This window comes from Brassica napus, unplaced genomic scaffold (assembly GCF_020379485.1).
Source record: "Brassica napus cultivar Da-Ae unplaced genomic scaffold, Da-Ae ScsIHWf_2885;HRSCAF=3669, whole genome shotgun sequence".
In the NCBI taxonomy this organism is placed as follows: Eukaryota; Viridiplantae; Streptophyta; class Magnoliopsida; order Brassicales; family Brassicaceae; genus Brassica; species Brassica napus.
Window position 1 is genome coordinate 1 of NW_026016136.1, and position 22,448 is coordinate 22,448.

At 32.1% G+C, this 22,448-nt stretch overlaps 2 protein-coding genes across 2 annotated transcripts; both read left to right on the forward strand.

Annotated features, from left to right (window-relative positions):
* Positions 1–12,773: 12,773 nt before the first annotated feature.
* LOC125602525 lies at positions 12,774–21,283 on the forward strand. The gene is made up of 6 exons (XM_048774119.1): positions 12,774–16,449; positions 16,548–17,079; positions 17,153–17,252; positions 17,340–17,729; positions 17,809–19,237; positions 19,748–21,283. The coding sequence occupies exons 1-5, from the start codon at positions 14,328–14,330 to the stop codon at positions 18,013–18,015; spliced, it is 3,351 nt and encodes a 1,116-aa protein (XP_048630076.1). The 5' UTR covers positions 12,774–14,327; the 3' UTR covers positions 18,016–19,237; positions 19,748–21,283.
* LOC111204454 lies at positions 19,619–21,283 on the forward strand. Its single transcript, XM_022699215.2, has 5 exons — positions 19,619–20,035; positions 20,113–20,242; positions 20,326–20,622; positions 20,688–20,915; positions 21,005–21,283. The coding sequence occupies exons 1-5, from the start codon at positions 19,731–19,733 to the stop codon at positions 21,266–21,268; spliced, it is 1,224 nt and encodes a 407-aa protein (XP_022554936.2). The 5' UTR covers positions 19,619–19,730; the 3' UTR covers positions 21,269–21,283.
* Positions 21,284–22,448: the final 1,165 nt, after the last annotated feature.

Sequence of the window (22,448 nt, forward strand, 5' to 3'; positions counted from 1 at the left end):
TAGTGACAAGTACAATTATTATTTCAGATATCTGCCAAGTAAATAAGATTTAGATAAGATTGGATTAGATTTCGAAATTTTCCTCGTTCAAAGAGAATGGACTGTACTCTACTGCAGTGAAACGTTCTCCACTCACTATCTGACGCATTCCGCGCTCCAGCAAAAAGGAATCCAACTAAAAAATTGCATTGGTAACATACGAAGCTTGTGTAATGAAAAACTTATATTGTTAAACTTCATCTTCTTCCTCTGTTTTTTTCTTACATTTTCCTAATGAATGAACAAAATCAAAGAAGATCACGAATTCTGAACAATTCATGAGTCATAACTTCCTCTAATTTCTTCTTCAAGAGTTCCCAAGTTGCAAACAACCGAAGAAGATCATGAGTTTTTCTGCTCTTTTTCCATTTTCTTCCTCTACATAATCACTTGAGCGCATCCAATCATTCATCATCACAGTCCTGAACAAGATTATGAGTTCTCTCTACCGGAGTTTATCATCTATCGTTCAAAGATTCCTCGGTCACTTTTCCAACGGTACAGTCTCAGAATTAGCTGGCTGTCTGGTCGTGTATATAGTTTTTATTTGTTTAGCCAGCTAATCAAAATATGGACGTGGTCTACTTCACCAGCCTCCACGACATTCGTTTCAACGTTCGAAGACCGTTGAGATTCACAACAAGTTAAATACTTCTAATACGATAAAGAAAGAAGAGCTATGCTATGATAGTATGATACTTAGACGGCTACAATATATCATGGATGTACATATTAAATATTAGCTTGTACATAAAAGAGTTTAGTCGGTTATAATGATTCAAATATATTATTCTTGAAAATGATGGTTATTTACATTTAGCGTAGCCATACACATTTAAAAGTCCAAAATGGACCAATATTGATTTGCTTGTCAGCGATGTGAACTAACACAAAGATCATAATCATAGTTACTTGTCTTATATTTTTAGTGACACGGAGTGAATTAATCTTGTAAAATAGGTTTAGAAATGAGCTTGAGAAGTTCCAACTGATTTGTATTGATGATAGTAACAATAAGTTAAAAACCTTCTAATACGATATATCAAAGAAATGCTATGATAATATGATAATTAGACGGCTACAATATAGCATGGATGTATATATTAAATCTTAGCTTGTTTATAGAAGAGTTTAGCCGGTTGTATATGATTCAAATATATTATTTGGAAAATGATGGTATTTGCATTTGGGCTTAGTCAACATATTTAATGGAACAAAAGGTTACAGCCTATCATTTTTATTAGTTGAAGTTGTAGACAGCTACAATATATGAAGGACATATATATAAATCTTAGACTGTGTAAAACATATTTAGCCGGTTACAAAGGATTCAAATATATCATTCCTAGAAATGATGGCAATTTGAATTATAACTTAGCCGTACATATAAAATGATGGACAGTATTTATTTGCCAACACGGATAACAACTTGAGAATAAAAACTCAAGGATATTTGACAGTCTACATATGAACACTTACATCACAAGAGTCTAATAGTAAATAGACATGGTAACTGACAATGGGATTACTATTAAGAGTAAAAAGTTATGTTTAGTAGTAGCAGTTTACATTAAAACTTGGACAGATAAGTTTAACTATATCCACAATAGTAGCAGTTTAGTATTGTCGGATTGCATAGGGTATCACTACGCCATTACCTCAAACGTCATTCCATGTAAAACAAGCAAACAAAATGGAAGCACTAAAGGTCAAGAAACTCTTAATATGTCGATTTAAATGCCAGTTTATATATATCTTAAACATATCAAAAGGGTAAATCTACAATGAATTTCAACAGAAAATGAACGAAGACTAAAACGGTGAAGATTGATGGTATCTACTTCTTTAGTATCGAGTGCGTTTAGAATTTGTCTAATCGCAGAGGGTTTGTGATATGGCGTTACCCTAACTCCAACTGATTCTTCACCGAAGACGAAAAATCGCTCCGGAATAAGAAGTGGTGGCGTTGGGTGTTCATCGTCTTCCAATTGGTGACTGAAAATGAAAAATCTAGGGTTGTCACACGATTGATATGTTACTGAGATGGAGAGATGGGATCACGAGAGGGATAGAAGAGTTGGGACGTTGAAATATCTTCTGGATTGGTAAGGATATTATTGGAGAAAGATAAAGATTAGCATATCTAAGGGAATGTGAATTTAGTACTGACAAAATCTAGTGATAAATCATGTCGTATCTTTTTGCAAGATTTTGTGATCCCACGCCGTATACGATTGTATAGGGGTATCAGTGTCTACTAAAATTAATAACAGTGACAGAAACGAGTCATTTTGGTAGTGTGTTAAATAGCCGATAAATCCTTGGTAGACGTCCTAATTTCCCTTCATTATTGATATGTATATTAATCATCTGGTTTCATTTTAATTGTTGTTTTAAATTTGGACATTCAAATTAATAAAACATTTAATTCTGTATATTTATTAAATAAAAATATCATTACCATACACCAATGAATCACATTTCAACCAATAAAAAATAGAATAAAATATAAAACTAATAAATTTTGAATTAAAACTATAAAAAAATATTTTTTTTAAATCGAAAATTTTACTATACAAAAATAACTAAACTGAAACGGAGAGAATGTTTCTTAAATAATCTATATATGCACGATTTTGCTTTCATACTATCGTTTACCATACGGTTTGTATAGATACTTTATTATAAAGAACAATTTTTACTTTTCTATTATATTTATGTATCCTATATATTATAAAAAAAATTATCTTATTTACGTACAATATTTTTCTTGCAATCTATTATAATGGAATAGTTTTTAATATATTGATCATATGAACATTGTAATATATTTAAAATTAATTTAAATGAGTCTAGATTATAACATCGTAATATATTTATTTATTTATTTTATAGATATGTTTGGATATTCATTCGATTTTTGGTATGGATCGGTTCCAATCGAGTTTGGACCCTAATTTTGGATTAGTTATGGATCAATTTTTCGGTTATGTATATTATTATTTGTTTTCCTACACCATGTGTAGTAAAGAATTTTTTAATCTAACATATTTTCAAAACAAATTTTATTAAATATTATAGATTTTATTATTTCTTAGTAATATTTAATATATATTTGATATATATTAAATAAATTTATATAAAACTAATAAAATGATATAAAATTGTATAATTATCAAAAATTTAGCCTAAACAATATTTATAAAATTTATAGGTATATAAAAAACTAATGATCTTACTATTAGATATTTAATTTTTAAAAAAAATTATAGAAAGTTTTGAAAGCTTAAATAATACAAATTGTATAATTATACAAAAATAATAATATTTCAAAATTTGAAATGTTATATATGAATATATTTATTTTATAGATGATGTATGAACTGTTACCATATTTAAAAAAAAGTTTACCAAAAACAAATATCAATATTAAATGTAATATATGATTGATTACCATATTCTAATAAGTTTGGCAAAAATATAAATCAACAATAAATGAAATTATCCATGTCATCTTTTTCCGGAAGTCATATTATCAATTTCAGTAGACATGTAATATTTGTTTTGTGAAACTGATTGTATAGAGGACACGTGGCAAAATCACTTCGCAAATATAATCCAGGGGATTCTCAAACCTTATATTTGACTATCAAAAACTAAAACACATAATCTTATAAATAACAATTATTATTTTAAATGGAATTAGAAATAAATAAATCTGGTGTCACCACATATCAAAATCCAATCTATATTCATAAGACAAAAAAAATTATAAAATTTTGCTTTTGATTTATTTTGATAATTACAAACAATGCCTCTCTTATATTAATGACTAACCAATTCAAAGATAACTGAAATGCTCCTATATCGGCTATTTATCTTAAAAGAGATCTTTCGTTACTATACAATTATTACCATTGAACTTTAACTGTATACCATTGCTAGCAAATGATTGAGTTTTACTGTATCCCATATATATTAATTGAGAAACATTTGAAAAGATGTAACCTCGATTATAATAATTAAAAAAAAATTATAGTTATGTGTCAATCATTTAGTTAGTTAATTAGTCATACGTATCAGTCTTATATTGAAATTAAAAAACATGTTGTTCCAATTCATTTTTTATATCTCATTAGAAACATAAATACCAACAATAAAATATCATATCATATTAACTAAAAAAAGGTGGATATTTATTATATATTATTTTCTTAAATAAAACCTACGGAATTACCTAAATTGATTATAATATATATAGTAATTAATGATTTTAAATAATGAAGATTTGCTAATAATCTGTATACTTTCTATCATTTTTGTTTAATTTTTACTATTAAAATAAATTACACAATTACATTAATCATATATTAAAAATTTAGATTTTTTGTATATGTTGTATTTTGAATTTTTCAAAACGAGTATAAATTACTAAAACTGTTAAAAGTCTCACATAAACTTTTGTGATCAATGTTTAGTTTTTTCTATAATAAGATACAATGATGATAAAATCATATAAATAAATAATTTTATTTTAATAGGTGTTTATGTTAATATATATACTTCATATCGTTTAAATTTAATTATATATCATATACGATATATAAGATTGTTTGTTTTGATTTATGTATTCTAAAATGATTGCGAATAAACAAGAGGAGTCATTTGATTTATATGTGCAAACCAATTTATTACATAATAGTAACTGATTTCTTAGTTATTTAATATATAATTATTATTTTATTATTTCATAATATGCAGAAAAATATAAAATAAGTATTTATTCTGCACAATGCGCATATCTTAACCTAAGTATGTATCTCTTTAATAATTTTGAATCTTAAAATTTTTCTAAATCTCTTGCCAAAATAAAAGAAAGAAATGAGAATAAACTCAAAAATCAATATTTATATCGAGCAATAACCAAAATGACACAAAAAGGAGAAAAATATCAAAGATAGATAGGATTGGCACGTGAACGTAAACTTTTTATCACCATAATTAACTTTTAAATTGCTAAATCATGATGTAAAACCGAGCTAGTTTCATTGTAATCAAATAGTAGGCATGAGATCTTTCAGTCTAAACGATAGGTTCTTATGCGATAAATAGTTTTTTGACCTAAAATATTTTTAAAAATTGAATAAGTTCATTAGTAAACAAATTATGTAATTAACAAAAAAAAATTAAAAAATTGTTTAAGAGCCAAATATATTAATTCGATCAATAATATAATTTTTTTCATACGATATTTCTTAAGTAATTTTCATATAAATTTATCATGTGTAAGGCACATGTCTTATCCTAGTAACTATGTTAAGATCCGCACATTGGACGGAGTGAAACTTCTGTATTATTATAAATATATAATTTAGTTTGATATACCAGTGGCGGAGGCACCTTTTGTTGAGGGTGGTCAAATGACCCACATAATTTTTGTAAGAAAAAAATTGTACTTGTATAATAAGCAAAAATACTGAGAAAATACTATGGGTTTAACTTAATGACTCATGTAATAATGTTTATAACGAAATTGACCCTAGTGAAAGTTTTAGCTGGCTCCACTATTGGATATCCCTTTATCATTAAAAGCGAATCAATTTGAAAGAATAACCTTTGTTTTGAAATATATTCACACCATTGCCATTATACTGACATGTCATTACATGTCATTATGAGAGACTTCCTTAGACTCTTTTTAAATTTACCCTCTCACAACTAGAATAATTACAAGGAGATGTCACACGGGTATAACTCATTCGAGTAATAATGTGATTACATTTATATTTCATAAGCGTATGGTCAATTGATATTTCTCATGGTCTCTTCCACACATAGTCCTAATATTTTACGAAGTATGACCCATGTTTTTTTTTGTTGATGAAAATCATATTTAAGCATATTTCATGTCACTGAAGAATCAGTATTAAAAATTTGTCAATCTGGATGTATAACATGCTAATCTATAATACATTCGTTGTAGGTTAATCTCATATAAATCCATGGCTGTATTTTAACAACTACTACATATTCCAACATCATAAGCAAACAAAACACATAACAAATAAGACCTGAATTTTATGTCTTCTTTAAATTAATGGAGATCTCTAGATGAAGATATCGAAGACATGCTAACCTTTACTACATTCGTTGTGCCATAGTCTCATATAAATCCATGGCTGTATTAAGCAAGAAAGATCACATGTCCAGATTCCAACATCATAAACAAACAGATGCCATAACAAATAAATATAAAATTATTAGGCACCGTAACAATAAACAATTTTCTGTCTTCTTTAGCTAATGGGGGGATCTTTAGATGTTCATGTACGCTTACAAATTTAAATTTCATACTGTAGTTTAGAAATATATTTGTGTATAGTTTTAGGCTATACTTGAAAGTATAATGTACAAGTATATAACTATTATAAGGTCTGTATTCATCGTGTATAAACATTTCTTTATCCCGCACAATGCCTATATGTATAAACATTGTTATATAAAATCCCATTTCTATATATCCTTATTTAACATATTAAACAAATAATGAAATTATTGGCTGATAATTCATGTTCACCAAGTGGAAAACATGATTTTGCAATTTTTGCGGGGAAAGCATGATTTTCGGTTTTGGCGGAAAACACGATTTTAAGGTTTTTGTAGTAAAACAAGATTTGTGGCTTTGGCGGAAAAACAAGATTTTCGGTTTCAACAGAAAATGAGATTTAGCCGTGAAAATTTTGATTTTGTGGTTTTGGCTATGATTAATTTTGGCTTATTAAAAACCAACATATAATATTTATACATATATAAGAGGAGTTGGGTGTTAACAAAAATATATGTATGAGAATTTTAGTTAGATTTAGTTTATTAAAATTTAGTTATATATATGAGAAAATAAATAAAATTTTGTGTAGTAAAACTGTTTTAGAAATTTGATTTGGTTGTTTTTGTTTTTATATTTGATTTGAGTTAATGCATATGTTAATTTTTTATTGGTTTGGCTATGAATAACTCATTTTTCACTACAATCCAAACCATTTTAATTCAATCCACTAAGTCCATTAGCACATTTTATCCATTTATCCATTTGTATCCATTTTTTTATCCTTGGTTTAGATCCCACGGGGTTAACACGTCCTTGTTTGGGTTGTTAAATGTTCCACGGGAACCTAGCATTGCGATTTGCTGTAATAGGTTGATTGTTTTTTTTATATATTATCCATTTGGATTGAACCATTATTTTTTATCCATTTTGACATTCCTACGCAGAATACTATAAGAAATTATACTTTAATAGTATAGACTAGATTTGATATCCACATCTGTGCGGGTGTTCTCTTACTTTTATAAGTAAATTTTTGTTTTTATGATTAATGTTATATATTTTATCATTTATAATATAAAATAATTTTATATGATTATATTTCTAAAAATAAGTATATTGTGCGAATGTGATAATTTAATTTATCGCATTTTCTTGTAATATATTGATTTTATTAGTTTTGAAATAGAGTTCCAGATTATATAATAAATTGTAAAATAGCATTTTCGAATATTATTTTGTATCAATAATTTATATTAATAAATTTGGTACTTACATGTATATTTAAAATTATTGGCAATACATAATTAATTATGTAAGAAATATTTTTGTTTATTTCCTATTATATTTGAAATAATATGTTTTATCATTAATTAGTTAGACACGGTTAATGTATGCTGCATGCTTGTTTTAAATAATGGAAAAATAATTAATGATAAGATCTAGGAATAATTAATATCTTAGTGGCATTAATCAGTAATTTTTAACTTAGTAGATGGGTTATTTTCAAAGGTACTTTAGTTTTAATAATATAAACTAGAGTTTGATCCGAGCATCTGCTCGGGTACAATTTTCAATTTTATATGATCTAAATTTTATTGATATGAAAAATAAATATATATTGTACAAATAAATTTTTCAATTTATGGGTCAAAATTAATTTATATGACAAATTAAAATATATTGTTTAAAAACTCAAATTTATGATTTTAGTGAGAAAACTTAGTTTTATAGTTTTAACAGAAAAACACAATGCGATTTTGGCAAGAAAACATGATTTTGTGATTTTGCTCGGACTTGATTTTATAGTTTTGATTTATATGAAAAATTATACGTTTTTCTTTTAATATAGTGATTCAAAAATTCTATGCTGTCTATGGAGCATGTTGCTTGAAATTGTGTATGAGGCTTACACACAAAACGAAGAGGGAATGATATTTGTCTGATCTGATTTGCTAAGATCGAACGATTTAGGGGTTTAAGTTACATTATTGTCTTAAACTGATTTTAGCTAATATTTATGTGATCTGTAACATTAAAACGCAAAAAGTTTTGTATTTGATAGGAGAAATACCAATCTGCAATGCGTTTGAGTCATCAAACATTATAATAAATCCTCCAAGAAGCTGACGTGTACAGAGAATTGCAAGATACTGTTCTATTTTAAAAGATTGTAAATTTGATATTCCTTTTATTTGTCATTTGCAATTGTGTATGCTTAAATACAATGTGAAGGTTCAATGAAGAGGAGAAACCTTTTACCATTTGCGAATCAAGAGAAGAAAAACTTGAACGGAAAACTATTAATGGATTGCAAGATAAGCGGGACAAATGCCGTCTAGCGACACAAAGAAGCATCAATGAATTATCAGATGTCTTAAGGTAATTGACTTTGTTGATTGTCTTTTTTGTTAAAGATTTTTTCCTTTTACATGTTCCTGCGGATATAGATTATAAATTTCCTCACGGCTGCCTTTATATGTAGTCTGAAAAATGATGTCTACGCCATTGATTCAGGCAGGTGATGGTATTACTTTGGTTAATTTTTATTTTTAAGTGAAAACTAATGTGAAGATTCTTAATGAACAAGAGATTACTTCACATATTTGGTGGTGTAAAGTATGCAAGGAAAATGTTATTTCTGTGTCACCAAAGTAGACTATAATGCTTTGTCAGTTATACAACTTACAGGTTTTTGCTTTTTAGAAATATGCTTTAAAATTACTAATGGTTTCGTTTTTAGGTTTAAACTTCATTTGATGGTGAATGATGATACAAGAGAATCAAAAATTCATGCTTCTTGACTTGGTGGCTAAGGGTTTTATTACTGAAACTGCTACAAAACTTTTGAATGGATCGTTTGATGAGATATATTTGATAACCTACCTTTTATTATTGGTAGTATAATTGGTTCATAAATTTGGTTTGGTTATTTTTTTGTTTATATATTTAATTTGAGTTTATGCTTGTCAAAAGTTTTATTGGTTTGGTTATGGTAACTCATTATCTATTACAGTCCAAACCATTTTAATCCAACCGACTAAGTTTATTAATTCATTTTATCTATTAATTTATTTGTACCCAATTTTTCTACTACTAAGATTCATGGTTTGAATTTATCCATTATTTTATTATCCATTTTAACTTCCCTAAGTGAGCACCTTCCTGTTTCAAGTAACAAGAAAGCAGCTCATATGTTTCATCTTTTTAACATATTTTGTTTTCTTTAAAGATCCAATTTTGGTGAAAAATACGATTTTATGGTTTTGGCTTTACAATTTTGGCGATAAACATGATTTTACAGTTTTGTAATATATTGTAAAGAACTAAAGCCCTTTTTTGTCAGCAAAGTGAAATCATTTAATAAAGTTCATAAATCAAGTATTTTGGGATATTTTAATATCTACATTTTATAATTTCTAAGAGATGATCCAGTTGAAAAATCACATATGAAATAGGTTTGTGATTTGTTTTAATAAGATAGATTTAGAGATTTTTCTAATTTTTAACTTCCCTACTGAAATACCCATTAAGTATCTAAATAATTAACTTTTTGTAATTTATTTTTAGTGTTATCAATTAAAAGAGTCTGAAATTTTTATCTTTTACGGGAGGATACCTTAATAAGTTATAATAAACTAGGTGATGTTCTGCACCTTGTGCAGACTAATATATATGTATATATACACCTAGCAATTCATAATTTTAATGTTTATTTTTATTAAAATTATTAAACTAGATACAATTTTAAATTAATTATTATAAATAGAAAACTTCAATATTCATATTGGTAATCAGTGTGTTAAATTATGTTCTTTGTTTCACAGTTTTATGTATGGACTGTGAATTTTGGATCAAAAAAATTTTCTATAGTAATAATCAAATTAGGAAAATTAGATTTGAAATTAAACTTGTATTTGAATTGAAAAGAAATCAAGTTTCCTTGAAAGGATTATAAACAATTATAACTCGTAAAATGTCAACAAAATAACAATAGCCTAGGAATGTTCAATCCGGTAAACCGAACCATTTAAAATTGATCCGAACCAAAATTTAGATTTGGTAGTATTGAAGAAACTGAATATATGTTATTTTAAGAAACATCAATATATAGATTTGGTTCAGTATATTAATTGATCCAACCAAATAAACTGATTAATTAATATATACTAATATACTTATATATATATATTATAATTTGTATTTGGATCAATATCTTCAATATGAATCAGAGAAACTGGCTATAAGCCATTAAAATTATAAATAAATATAAGATACACGTAATTATGATATAATCAGTAGATATTGTTAATTTAATTATTAATATCTACTTATTAATTAAATATTCTAAATATCATGATAAATATATATATTAAAATATATATTTATAAAATAATAGTATATATAAATAGATTAATGTTTATTAATTATCTTATATATCATGATTAATATATATATTAACATAGAAATTTAAATAAAATTATAAATAAATATAAGATAAATGTAAGTATGATATTATCGGTAGATATTGTTATTATTAATTATTAATATCTACTTATTAATTAAATATTATAAATATCATGATAAATATATATTAAAATATATATTTAGAAAATAATAGTATATATAAATAGATTAATGTTTATTAATCGTCTTATATATCATGATTAATAAATATATTAACATAGAAATTTAAATAAAATTATAATTAAATATAAGATAAATGTAAGTATGATATTATCGGTAGATATTGTTAATATTAATTATTAATATCTACTTATTAATTAAATATTCTAAATATCATGATAAATATATATTAAAATATATATATTTAGAAAATAATAGTATATATAAATAGATTAATCACTACAAGAAAACATATTTTTTATGAGGGCAGTATTCGTTGTAAATTCGTCGTAATAGGAGCTTTACGACGAATTAACATCGATACGCGTTTCGTTGTTAAACGCTCGTCGTAACGGAGGTTTCGTCGTAAAGTCCTAGTTACGTTTACGAGGAAGTCAATTCCTCGTAAAGCGGAAGGAAACTATTCGTCGTAATGCCCTCGTAAATGGCGATGTAAATACCTTGTAATAGTTCGTTGTAAAAGCCACGTAAGGCTTCCACGTAAAGTCGATGTAAACTTTACGAGGACTTTACAACGACTCCATGTAAATTCCTCGTAAATGTTACGAGGACTTAACGTGGAATTTTACAACGAATTTAAATCTCCATATTTAAAATATTAATTAATTATAATAATTATATAAATTTTATAAAACAATAATTTTAAAATTTAAAATATTTGAAATAAAATTAAATATGAAACCAAATAATTTTTTTTAAAAAAACTATAAATTCATTAATTAAATAGAATTTATATTTTTTATACAAAACAAAAGAAATTAAAAAAGGAAACTAAAGGCCAACATCATCGTCATCGAAGTAGTTGGCTGAGGGGTTCGGGTCTGTAGACGTTCCTGCTTCGGGATCCGGCTGGCTCATCCCGAGAGCTGCTCGTCTCTCCGCCAAAGCTCTCTGCAAAGTTGGATTTCCCACCGCCATCACATCCAGCAAACCCTCGAGAGAGTCCAAACGCTGCTGCTGGGTATCCATGCGAGCCTGCATCCGGTCGTTGTCCTGGTCCCGTCTCGAATAGTATGACGAAGTCGACCTTGCAACTTCGTTAACGGAACCTATTCCGACCGTCCTTCCCTTCTTTCTAGGAGCCACCTATATGTATATATATAAAAACGTATTTAGAGTTAATAATAAAATAAAAAAAAATTAAAATTATTAAATTTTACCTCCTCGAAGATCCGGTCGACCTCTTCGGTTGACAACTTGACGGGTAATCCATCTGCAGACTGTTGGGTAAGTTGCGTCTCTTGCTCTTCAACCCGAGACGCCACAGCGTTGAAGTGTTTCTCGGATGCAGGATCCACAAAAACCCCATCTGGTGAGGCGTGAGTCATCTTGAATAAGTCCGAGAGAGATGGCAAAACTCCCGTCTTCTCCAACTAATAAACAACAATAATAAATAAATTAAATATAATTAATAAATACAAGTTTAAAATAATGAAAATTATAAATTTAAATAAAACTTACAGCTTCGAGACGAATTCCGGCATGGGGTTTTTGGCCGGTTCTATGAACCATGGGCAAATGGCCATCTTTATCCCTCGTTCTTCGGGAAGCGGAGCAGGAGTTGGCTTTGCGGATGGAGCTGGGTTCGTTCCAATAGGTGATGAGGCCATCCCATGCTTCCTTTGTGACCCCGCTCGGCTTCCACTCATAGCCGTAAATCTCCCACTTGTCCTTCCAATCGGAGACGGTATTGCAAAGACGAGTTTTCGCCTTTGCAATAAATTCGCTCTTCACCCTCTCGGTGATTCCTACGGACCAGTTCCACCTTTGCTGAAAAAAAAAACATTTTAAAAGATTAGAAAAAAAAAATTATTTAATTAACAATATAAATATTAATAATATGTAAATATAATTACCGCAAAACATTTAAACCACGTCGTCTTGACGTGATCGGGAGTCATGGTCCAGTTGGGATAAGGGCCGTCATAATATCCCTTCATCGTCTCTGAAATGCTCCGGCTAACACGGTTGTTAGCCCCAAACCTGCAAATATAACAAATTTGTTAAAAAAATTGATCAAAGATTTTAAATTTTAAATTAATAATTTTATGTACTTACCAATAAGTACCCGGGGGTCTATCGGGGTCCAGAACGTGTAAACCCTCTCGTCCGGGCTGGGCAAGCAAATCCTCGACGGTGTATCTTGCGAATGGTGCATGAGCTGGCACCCGCAAATCGGGATGAACTGAAGCCGGTGGGGCAGGCTGATCCGGGGCGACAGGTGGAGCTGGTGGGGGAGGCATCTGAGATGGAAGAGGAGGAGGGGTCGAAGAAACTCTCCGAGATGTGTGAGAGTCCGGAACTGTCCCGGAAGAAGACGATGGACCGCTAGAGGAAGATCCATCGCCAAACAAATCCGCATACGTAGGTGCAGGAGCTGCTAGTCTCGGTCTAGGAGCCATCTAGAAAATTTAAAAAAATTAAATTAATATATATCCTAAACGAATTGTTTAAAATAATTTTCTAAACTAATCATCTAAACTAATTCCGTTAACTAATCACCTAAACTAATTCCCTAAACTAATCACCTAAACTAACCACCTAAACTATAAAAAAAAAAAAAAAGATAGAGAGAGAAAGTTACCTTAGAGGGGGAGAGGAGTTAGGGAGGAAGATACGAGCAGTGCTCGTATGAAAGACTTCTCCCATATATATAAAAACGGTTTCCTCGTAACTTCGTCGTAATGTTACGAGGAAGTTACCAGACCCGTGTTTTCGTTTACGACGAAGTTACCAGGCCCGTCACTACAAGAAAACACGGACAATACTGACGGAAAAACCGACCGAAAAAAATCTGTCAGGATTTTCCAACGGAATTCCGACGAAAACTTGTCGGAAATATATTTCGGTAAATTCGTCGGAACTGCGTCGGAAAATCCTGACAGAATACATTCGTCGGTATTTCGTCATACGATCCCGACAGAAAACCGACAAAAAACTGACAAATATATGACCGTTGCAAAAAATTGACACATACCGACGAAATACCGACGGCATACCGACCATGAAAGAATTCGGTCATAATTCCGTCGGTTTTTCCGACGGAATACCGACGGATTGAACAGCCGTTATACTTCCCGACTGAAAACCGACGAATTTGCAGCCGTTGCACTTCCCGACGAAATACCGACGGATTATGTAGCCGTTAGTATCCGTTTAAATTACCGACGGAACGCCGACGGGTTTAGGACGTTAATTTAGCCGTTATGATTCCCGACGGAATACCGACGAATATTTTCCGTCGGAAAGATTTCCAATTCATTATAAATACGACCTCTCCTTCATTCATTGAAATCACAACAAAACAATATAAATTATGGGTACTCCTTATAATTTCCGTTCTTGGTTAGATCAACCTCATATGGATCCAAATACAAATTTACTTACGGAGGAATACGCACGTGGTATTCAAGAATTCATGGGGGTGGTTCAAAGTCAACCGGAAGCAAGAACAAGTAAGTATTTATTATGTCCATGTTCTACTTGTAAGAATAATATCCGTGTCAAAAAAATGGAAGTATGGAGTCATTTATATTTGAAAGGATTTACACGTGGTTATAAGATTTGGTATCTTCATGGAGAAAGATTTGAGTATGGTAGTAGTAGCGAACCTCAAACTGCCGATAGGTTAGATGAACCTACCACGGATGTAGATTTTGGGATAGGGACTGTTCAGATGGTATATGATGCATATGGAGAAAATTTACCGTCGGGTGAAGAGGAAGGAGATAGACAAGAACAACCCAATGTAGAAAATTTCCCATGTGAAGAGGAAGGCGAACGAGAACAACCCAATCTAGAAGCCAGAAGATTTTTTGAAATGTTAGATGCAGCTAAGCAGCCATTGTATCAAGGATGTAAAGATGGGCATTCACCTTTATCATCCGCAAGTCGATTGATGGCGCTAAAGACTGACTATAATTTGGCTGAAGAATGTGTGGATGCGATTGCAGATTTTGTTAAAGATGTTCTTCCTGAAGATAATCTTGCACCTGGCTCATATTATGAGGTACAAAAATTGGTCGCTGGTCTTGGCTTACCATATCAGGTGATAGATGTATGCATCGATAACTGCATGATTTACTGGAGAGCAGATGAGAACAGGGAGAGATGTAAATTCTGTCGGAAACCTCGTTATCAGGATACGACTGGAAGAGTTCCGGTGCCATACAAACGAATGTGGTATTTGCCGTTGACTGAAAGATTAAAGAGGTTATATCAGTCTGAACGAACAGCAGAACCAATGAGATGGCATGCTGAGCACTTAACAAATGGTGAGATAACACATCCTTCCGATGCAGAGGCGTGGAAGCATTTTCAATCAACATATCCAGAATTTGCATCTGAGGTAAGAAATGTGTATCTTGCATTATGCACAGATGGTTTCAGTCCATTTGGAAAGCATGGAAGACAATATTCATTGTGGCCGGTAATCTTGACACCTTACAACTTACCACCACATTTGTGTATGCGACGGGAGTTTTTGTTCCTCTCAATTCTCGTTCCCGGGCCAGATCATCCTAAGAGATCACTGGATGTGTTTCTTCAGCCATTGATATATGAGCTGCAATTATTATGGGAGCACGGTGTTCATACATACGATGTTTCGCGGAAAGAGAATTTTCAGATGCGAGCAGTACTTATGTGGACAATAAGTGATTTTCCAGCATATGGTATGTTATCTGGATGGACCACGCATGGGAGGCTATCATGTCCTTATTGCCAAGACAACACAGATGCTTTCCAACTAAAAAATGGTCGGAAATCGTGTTGGTTTGACTGTCACAGGAGATTTCTACCACACGATCATCCATATCGTAAGAGTAAGACATTGTTTACAAAGAACAAGAGGGTGTTTGACAGTCCACCTGAAGAAGTAAGTGGCAAAAAGTTGAAGGAACAATTAAGAGATTTTGGTGCAGATAGAACGGCAGACGTGGGTGGAAACGGACATGAACCGATTTATGGTGTAGGGGAAAATCATAATTGGCATAAGAAGAGTATCTTCTGGGATTTGCCCTATTGGGAGACTCATTTGTTGCGGCACTGTTTAGATGTCATGCATATTGAGAAGAACTTTTTCGACAATTTGATGAACACCATCCTTGATGTCCAAGGCAAGACGAAGGATAACTTGAAGTCAAGACTGGATTTGGTTGATATTTGTGCTCGTCCCGAACTTCATGTTGATGAGCACGGTAAAGGTCCTATTCCCATATATCGACTGGATGCAACTGCAAAAGAAGAGTTTTTTGATTGGATAACACACAGTGTTAAATTTCCAGACGGTTATGCATCAAGTTTGCGTAATTGTGTTGACAAAAGTGAAGGGAAGTTTACTGGCTTGAAGAGCCATGATTGTCATGTAATGATGCAGCGCCTCCTTCCTTTTGCGTTTTCCGCACTATTGCCACGAAATGTCCACGAAGCAATCGCAGGTACTTTAAAATTTAACATAGTTAAATTAATTGTCATATTATTTTTTAATGCTTATATATATATATGCTTATGGAATTTGTTTTCTTCGTGTATGTAGGGATAAGTGCTTTCTTCCGTGATTTATGCTCGAGATCACTCACATCAGATGGTATCCGCAATTTGGAAGTTAAAATACCGGTGATCCTATGCAACCTCGAGAAGATATTTCCTCCATCATTTTTTGATGTTATGGAGCATCTTGCTATTCATCTTGCGAGAGAAGCGGCACTCGGTGGTCCCGTGCAGTACAGGTGGATGTATTTGTACGAACGGTTTATGTTTCATCTGAAGAAGAAGGTCAAGAATTTAAGCAAGGTGGAGGGATCAATAGTGGCTCAGTGCATCAATGAGGAAACCTCAAACTTTGCTGAATACTACTTTCCATCAGAAGTTCGAACAAAAAGTCGAAGACCTGCACGGCATGATGATAGAGGTGAAAGGGCAACTTATTATGTTTATGTGCCAAACATGTTTACACAAATTGGACGACATAGTGGAAAGTCAACGGACCGGATACTTACCGTAGCTGAGCATGCTCATTTGCACACATATTTGCTTACAAACTGCGAAGACATTCTTGAATATGAGAGGTACATAGATTTAAAAATATGAATTATTTGCAATATTTTTGAAACATATCTAACATTTTTGTGTTTTTTACAGTATTTACTTGGCAGAGATGCGCTTAAAGTACCCGGATGCGACAGAAGAACAACTCGAACAACTCAAGCAAAACAACTTTGCAACATGGCTTTCTGATTATGTAAGTGTCTAATCAGTAATTAGTGGTAACTAACCGTTTTACTTATTATCTTTTAATGAACGAAAACATTTTTTTTTGTTTTTATAGGTAAGCCATTGTTTAGCTATTGGGCACCCACCTAAAGATTGGTTACGTGAGATAGTTTGTGGTCCAAAGTTTGTTGCAAAGTCATATCCGAGATATTGCACACGAGGATATGCATTCAGAGTTCTTAAGGAAAATACTGTAAGGAGAACAATTGATTGTGGGGTTTCTTCGTCATCCGGAGACGATGTCTACTACGGTAACGTACGCGAGATTTTGGAAATTCAGTACCCGGGAATGATTGGCATGAGATGTATTGTCTTCAACTGTGAGTGGTACGACAACGTTGTTGGTCGCGGAGTAAGCACTGACGCATTCGGTGTTACATCTGTACATTCGCGACGACGACTGGATTTTTACGATCCATTCATTCTTGCTTCACAAGCTGACCAGGTATGTATGTTGAAATATATTTTCCATCGGAAGTAATCATATATAATTACTTCGACTTATATAATTTATAATTTTTCAGGTTTGCTATATTCGTTATCCGCGGATTAGGCAAAGGAACGATCCTTGGATCGTTGTCATGTCAATAAATCCCAGAAGCCGAGTACAAGGAGTATTTGATCCACTACAACAACAATTAACCGAAGAGGACGGCGAGATTGGAGAGTTTGACGAAGACAATTCAGATTCATCATGTTCATCATCAGATAATTCCTCAGATGGAGAGTAGATACTCTTTTATGAATGTATATGCAAATTACTTTTAAACATTGTAGATTTCTTCTAAAAACAAATTATGGGTTTGAAACGTTGTATACTTTTAAATTACAAAAAATAAATTAGATTTGTTGATTCTAAAATCGAACGGTTTTGATTGATTGATTATATACGGTTTTGATTGAATGGTTATATATATGTCATGTTCAAAGTTAAAAAAAAATCAAACTGAAACTCTAAATTGATAATGTCCGTCGGTTTTCCGTCGGAATTTACCGACGCATTTCCGACGAAACCCTAGAATTTGAGGGTTTCGTCGGAAATGCATCGGTAAATACCGACGGAATACCGATGAACCCCTCAAATTCTAGGGGTTCGTCGGTATTCCGTCGGTATTTACCGACGCATTTCCGACGAACCCCTCAAATCCTAGGGGTTCGTCGGAAATGCGTCGGTATATACCGACAGAATACCGACGGACATTATCAACTTAGAGAGTTTCGGTTTTTTACAAATATGATTTTTTTTGCACTTGTATTAAATATCATATATAACATCAGACAACAAATCTACCCATTGTATTCTCACAGTTTTAAAACTTTGAACATGACATATATATATAATCATTCAATCAAAACCATATATAATAAATGAATCAAAACCGTTCGAACAACATCATACACTTTTAAGTTGGCTTGTGCCAGTTCTCAGAAGTTGTAGCACTCAAACAAATCTAGAACATTTTTTTAGAATGTTTTATGATTATATAACATAATATATTGGTTTTAGAAAGTTTTATAACAAATATAAATAATTTCGACACCCTGTGTAAACTCTAAAACTTAATCCGTCGGTATCTCGTCGGAATATTCCGACAAATTACCGACGGAATTAACTATACCGACGAAGAACAGACGGATAAGGTCGTCGATATTTAAAAAATTACACGGGTCAAGCTGTACCGCGCAAAATTTTGGTAAACCGCCAATATTAAAAAACCGACGGATTTCCGACGGGTAGATAAAATACCGACGGAAAAAACCCGTCGGTTATCCGTCGGTTCATTAAATGAATACATAAGAGAAAATCTCTTCTTTTTCCTCATTTCTTCCCCGTTTTCTCTCTCTCTCCGCCCAGCCCCTCCTCCTCCCTCGCGATTTCCGGCGATTCCCTCCTCCTCCCTCGCGATTTCCGACGTAATCCCCCAAATTCGACCTCCTCTTTCACCCAGTCATGTAAGATTTTCAATTCTTTTATCTTTCTCATGGGATTTCAATGGTTACAATGTTAGTTTTAGGGTTTATGTGATTTTGAGATTGATTAGGGATTTGGAAGTTAGTTTAGGGCCGGGATTGAAGTTTTTATTTACGATTTGTGTGATTGGAGTTATAGATTTTGGATTTCTTTAATTTGAATAAAGTTTTTTAAAATTTTTTTTTTAATTATATAAAAATCGTTTTTAATTATAAAACGTTTCATATTTTTATATTTTTTTCATTATATAATTTCGTTAAATTAATTTAAAAACACTTTTTAATTATTATAAAAAAAATTTAATTATAAAAAGTTTCTTTTTTTTGAAACACAATTATAATACGTTTCTAAATAATAAAAAAAGCTTACTAATGTTTTTAAATAATAAAAAAGCTTACTACGTTTATAATAAAACGTTTTTTTTTTTTTGAAACACAATTATAATACGTTTCTAAATAATAAAAAAGCTTACTAATGTTTTTTTTTCGTAGGGATGAACCACCTCCTCTTATAGTTAGACGTCGTTTTCGCCGGGGTACTTCTTCAGTCACTCAGAGTACGTCACCCGCTAGTAGCCCAGTTGCAGCTACCACTCCTCCAGCAGCCCCCACCCCTCCAGCAGCCCGCACCCCCCCTTCTGTAGCTTCCGGCCCTTCTCAAAGTTCAAGAGGAGGAGGATTGCCTACTACGATGACTGTTGCGGAGTTAGTTAGGCAACCTGGCCGAGAATCGCTTCAGCGCCTTGATCCAAATTATCTTATTGTCCCAAACACCACTTGGTAAGTATTTGTTTTAAAAGGTTCTTTCATTTTATATTCATCTTTTACATTTAATTGTGTTTGGTTTTATTTCGTAGGTTTGATTTGTCTGGCAATGGTATCACCAACAGCCTTCTTAGGATGGAGTACACGATGCTAAAGCGTGGTTATCCAACTTTCTATGACATGCCTGCAGAAGATCAAGAACTTTGGTTTCGGCAATTTGCGGTATATGTTCTCAATTTTTAATATTATAAATTTTTTTCCACCAATTGTAACTTTCTAAAAAAAAATTTATATTTATTTTGCAGCAAGAGTTCACTTGGGAATCAGGGATTACCGAACAAGTGAAAATTGTTTTCCGCCGCAAAGCAGCTTCGCACTACACCAAGCGGATCAATGAGTGGAAGCAAAAATTCGATGTTGGTGAGGTCCCGAAGCACATCAACCCAGACGTTTGGCGGGATTTGTGTGGTCATTGGACGAAAGATGAGACAAAGTCTTTGTCGACAATCAACTCGCAAAATCGGTGTAGCAGCCGTGGCGGGAAAGGGATGTTTGTCCACAACTTAGGGGCAACAAGTTTACAGACCCGAGCACTTCAGCTAGTAAGTTTCTAATCTGATTTTCTTATTCATTTTTAAATATGTGATACTAAATATATTGTTTTTAGATGAAGGAAAACGGTGGAGTTCCCGTAGATGATTTTACCCTGATGAAGAATGCCTATACCAACAAGAAGACTGGCGTGATTCAGGATGGACTTATTCAGGACGTAATCCAGGTCGTGGAAAATCGAAAAGAGGATCTCCTCGCGACTCAAGCTTCTATGTGTGAAGAAGGCGATTCTGCATCTTCCAACTCCTTAACCGTAGAGCAACTCAACAACCTTGTTCTCGAGGTACATTCTAATTTCTTTTTGCTATGTATGTGTGATATGTGTGTGTGCGTGAGTATGTGTGTGATATGTATTTGTTATTTCTCATTCAGGCTGTTCCAAGGAAAAAGGGCCGTTATGTTGGATTGGCTCGTTCGACCGGAGGGGCTTCTTCTTCTTCTTCAGCTCACTATCCACTGGTTCATGAGCTTATGGAGCAGATTAAGACCAAAGATACGGAGATTGAGTTCCTCAAGAATGACAATGCTGAAATCCGGGTTGAGCTGCAGCAAAACCGAACGACTATGGAGCAAAACAATGTTCTCACCCAGACCTTGTTGCAGAAGTTTAGGAGCCGATTCGGTGAAGACTTTTAGTTGTTTTTTTAATTTTCAAAAACTTTTTATTACTTTTCATAACTTTAATGTATAATAATGTTGAATTTATATATCTATAATGTTTTTAAATTCTAAATTATCAATTTTTTCCTGAAATTAAATAAAGAATTATAAAAATTGTTTTTTTTTAATTAAAAAAGGAAAACCGACGGATGAAGTTTTCCGTCGGAATTTCTACATATTTCCGACGAATATGTTCCGTCGGTTTTTTTCTAAAAATTCCGACGACACATATCCGTCGGTTTTTTCAGAAAATTCCGACGAATTCTCTTCGTCGGTATTCTCTATAAATACCGACGAACATATTCCGTCGGAAATTTTAGAAAATTTCCGACGAAACATATCCGTCGGTTTTTTCAGAAAATTCCGACGAATTATCTTCGTCGGTATTCTCTATAAATACCGACGGATGTGTTTCGTCGGAAATTTTAGAAAAAAACCGACGGAATATGTTCGTCGGTATTTACCGACGATATGTGTTCGTCGGTATTTTGCCGACGAATTGCCGACGAATATCAGTATACCGACGAGATGATACCGACGGACATATTTCGTCGGTATTCCATCGGTATGCTACTTTCCCGACGAGATTATGACGGATTTGTCCATCGGTATCAAGCAGTTTTCTTGTAGTGCGTGTTTTGGTTTTTCGACGAAGTTGCCAGGCCCGTGTTTTTTCATTTACGACAAAGTTACCAGACCCGTGTTTTTTCATTTACGACGAAGTTTACTAGGAAATAGTATTTTATGTTACGACGAATTTACATGGAATAATATTTTATGTTACGACGAAGTTACCAGGCCCGTGTTTTTATTTACAATGAATTTACGAGGAAAGTATGAAACCCCGAAAATCAAATCCCTAAACCCCAAAGTTATCATCTTTACCATTATCACTCATTAATACTTTCATCCTCTTTATCCAACTAAAACCCTTAACTTCAACAAAATAAAATTTTTTACCTTAAGAAATAGATATTATACAAGACAACTTATAGTACACATACATTAAGTATCTCACTTAAGCAATAAAAAACAACATTGGGTACAATATTTTGTAAAGATAAAAACAACATTTGTTACATATATTACATCATTCTGAATCGTTTGAGTTCTCATCAACATCTGAACAGTCATCGTCGTCACTATAATCGAACTC